The following is a 2,750-nucleotide window of genomic DNA, read 5'->3' as shown; positions in this document are numbered from 1 at the left end:
CTACTCCCAGGGACACATAGCCAAGTGTTTTTGTAGAATCAGAATTATTACAAGAAAATTCTGTATGATCTGATAAACGACGATCATGCAAAAATTCATTTTGTTGTTGTTGTGCTAAAAGTTTTTCTATTTCACATTTTAATTTAGGTATCATGTTTTCCGGGTTGTAACCGCTACATTTTACATAAAAAACATCATTCTCAAATGCTCGAATATATAATTTGCGAAATTGTTTATGGAGTGAAGATTTTTGATTGATGTATTTTTGATATTCTTTGCATTTTCCATCACTAAAATCAGTTAATTTATTAAATTCATCATAATCGACACAATAATCATAAAGATCCTTACGCTCTTTCCACATTTCGTATGAATGTGCATTTACCAGACGCAAGCAATTATCGGCGTCTGGTATGTTGAGATCTCTAAGAACAAAGCTTAATTTAAGCATAAGTTCAGTATAAGCATTATTAACTTTTCCCTGATTTTGTTCAAAATATTCATACAACTGTTCATATATCCAAAGGCTCAAAAGGTTACAATGCTGATCTTTCAATTTTTCTTCATTTTCTTTTGCATATTTATATTTTAGATATTTTACAAGCTTTCCACAAATTTCCAAAGTTTTTGGGTCTTTGATGTCTGGAGGGTCCTGTGAAATACATTCTTCATTAGTTTGTCCTAAACTTTTAAAGAAAGTTTCGAATTTATTATAGAAATTTTTTGATGCTAATTCCATTGAAATTATGTTAAGGCTTAGGGTTTAGGGTTCACAGTTTATGTTTATGCTTCAGAATTCAGCGGTTATGTTTTGGATTTAGCGTTCAAGGTTAAGGGTTTATGTTTTTAGTGTTTAGCTTTTAGATTTAAGTTTTATGTATTTGGTTTGAAGTATTTATCAGCACGTTGTCCTTTCGCAGAAGCATGTTGCGGTATATTTTCTTATAATATGGCTTGAAAACAAAGAATAACTACTAGGTCTGTAGGTAATAATGCGGTAAATATGGATATGGATGTACCTTCTGATGAATGAAAAAAAATTTATTCATTTTTAAAAAAAAAAATTAGCTGATTTTTTCGATCGTAAAAAATATTTTTAATAGGTTTTAAAAAAAAAAAAAGTAAGGTTACCCTTTTTTCAAGAATATTTTCACATTAGTAGTGAGGGATAAAAGCGCGAAGCAAAATATATGTATATATATGTATGTAAGTACGAGCGTGGCGAGTTACGTAGTAAATGCATCTGAACCTTTATTTCCGCAGGGCTAGCATCTTCCTGGCTCGACTTGTTTTCTTTTCACTCGAGGAGAGGTTGTTGTGAAATTCTTGCTGCGAAAATATGAGAATATCCCTCAAGCAGGTATTATATACAAATTTAATAATATGTATGCACTTTGAAGGGCATTTTTTTTTTTCTTCTTCACGATGGCACCCTATGCTTAAAGGGATATTTTCCCCTCACTAGCACATGCGCGCAGCGGAGAGCGTATATGTTATGGGAAAAAAATATGCTGCACGATTATGCTATACAAATAATTCGCAGTAATGTGCCTGCGCGAAATACCAAAAAGTTTTTTTCCTGCGCACATAAATAAATAGTGAACTGCCTGGTCTGGCCTACTTTCCACCCATAGAAGCGTATATATATTATGTATATGTATATATGTATAATTATATATATTACCACCTTTAATATCCTTTCTTCGAAAGCGGCCTATTTCGAACAGCGCGTTCGTTATACTCACTGACAAGGGGATGTTCCATTGGAGAAGCTGCGTGCAGTTGCAATGCAAACAAACACGTGTTCCTTTCCGCTAATAGGGGCCATGCATTCAGTGAAAAAGTTATAGTTTCAAAATAAAATGAAACGCAAATGAGTGGGATGACCAAATTATTATGCAGAAAAAATGCTATATGTTTTTCAAGAAAAATCAATTGAGGGAAAAGAAAAGTGGTCCTCGTATAACATTACGGATAGGTAATATAAGTTGCAGGTTTAGGGGATTAGGGTGCACTAAATATTATTTTCTGTGTGAAACCTTATAAACGACTTAAAAAAAATAGAGCGCTTAATTAATATTAAGTAAATTAACTTATTTTATTGCTAATTATAATATAATTGAAATTTCTTTTTGTCTGTAATATTTTACCACTAATAATCATACATATAATTTTACAGAATATATAATGATGACATATAAGACATATTATACGCTTATAGGAAGCCTATGTTATTAAATAAAAAATAGTATTAATGCATTATACATTTCATTATAATATTTTAATGTAACATAAAAAAATTAAAATTTAATTTTTGAAAATTGTAAAAGATTTTACCCACCACACGATCTCCGTTTAAGACTTAACTTTATGAGTGTTATATTTTTCGCACCATTGATACATATAAATCAAAAATTCTAAATGATATAAAAAGATTAGATCAATATCATTAAACATTTATTTTTAAATAAAATTTTATTAAAACACTTACATAATTTATGTCAATATTTAAACAAGCCTATATATTATTATGATATCAAAATGTCTATTCATGTTATAAAATTAAAATTTATATATTCATAAACATATAAGCACAATATATAATAAACTAAGGATTATTACATAATATGAAGAAATAGTTCATTTAATAACATCTATATATGCTAAACGAATTGAAATAAAATATAATCCTTGTAAAAAATAAATATTGCAATAAAATTATTTAGTTCTATTTGACATAATTATTAACA

General features: G+C 28.9%; 1 protein-coding gene across 1 annotated transcript; it reads right to left on the bottom strand.

Annotated features, from left to right (window-relative positions):
- Positions 1–51: 51 nt before the first annotated feature.
- On the bottom strand, positions 52–681 carry PCYB_003320 (hypothetical protein; the record flags this gene model as incomplete). Its single annotated transcript, XM_004227753.1, has 1 exon — positions 52–681. A coding segment is annotated over one exon (627 nt), but the record flags the coding sequence as incomplete, so codon positions are not given.
- Positions 682–2,750: the final 2,069 nt, after the last annotated feature.

Source organism: Plasmodium cynomolgi, assembly GCF_000321355.1.
Source record: "Plasmodium cynomolgi strain B DNA, scaffold: 0270, whole genome shotgun sequence".
NCBI classification, from domain to species: Eukaryota; Apicomplexa; class Aconoidasida; order Haemosporida; family Plasmodiidae; genus Plasmodium; species Plasmodium cynomolgi.
Note: the sequence above shows the minus strand (reverse complement) of the source record. Positions and strands in the feature narration are given on the sequence as shown.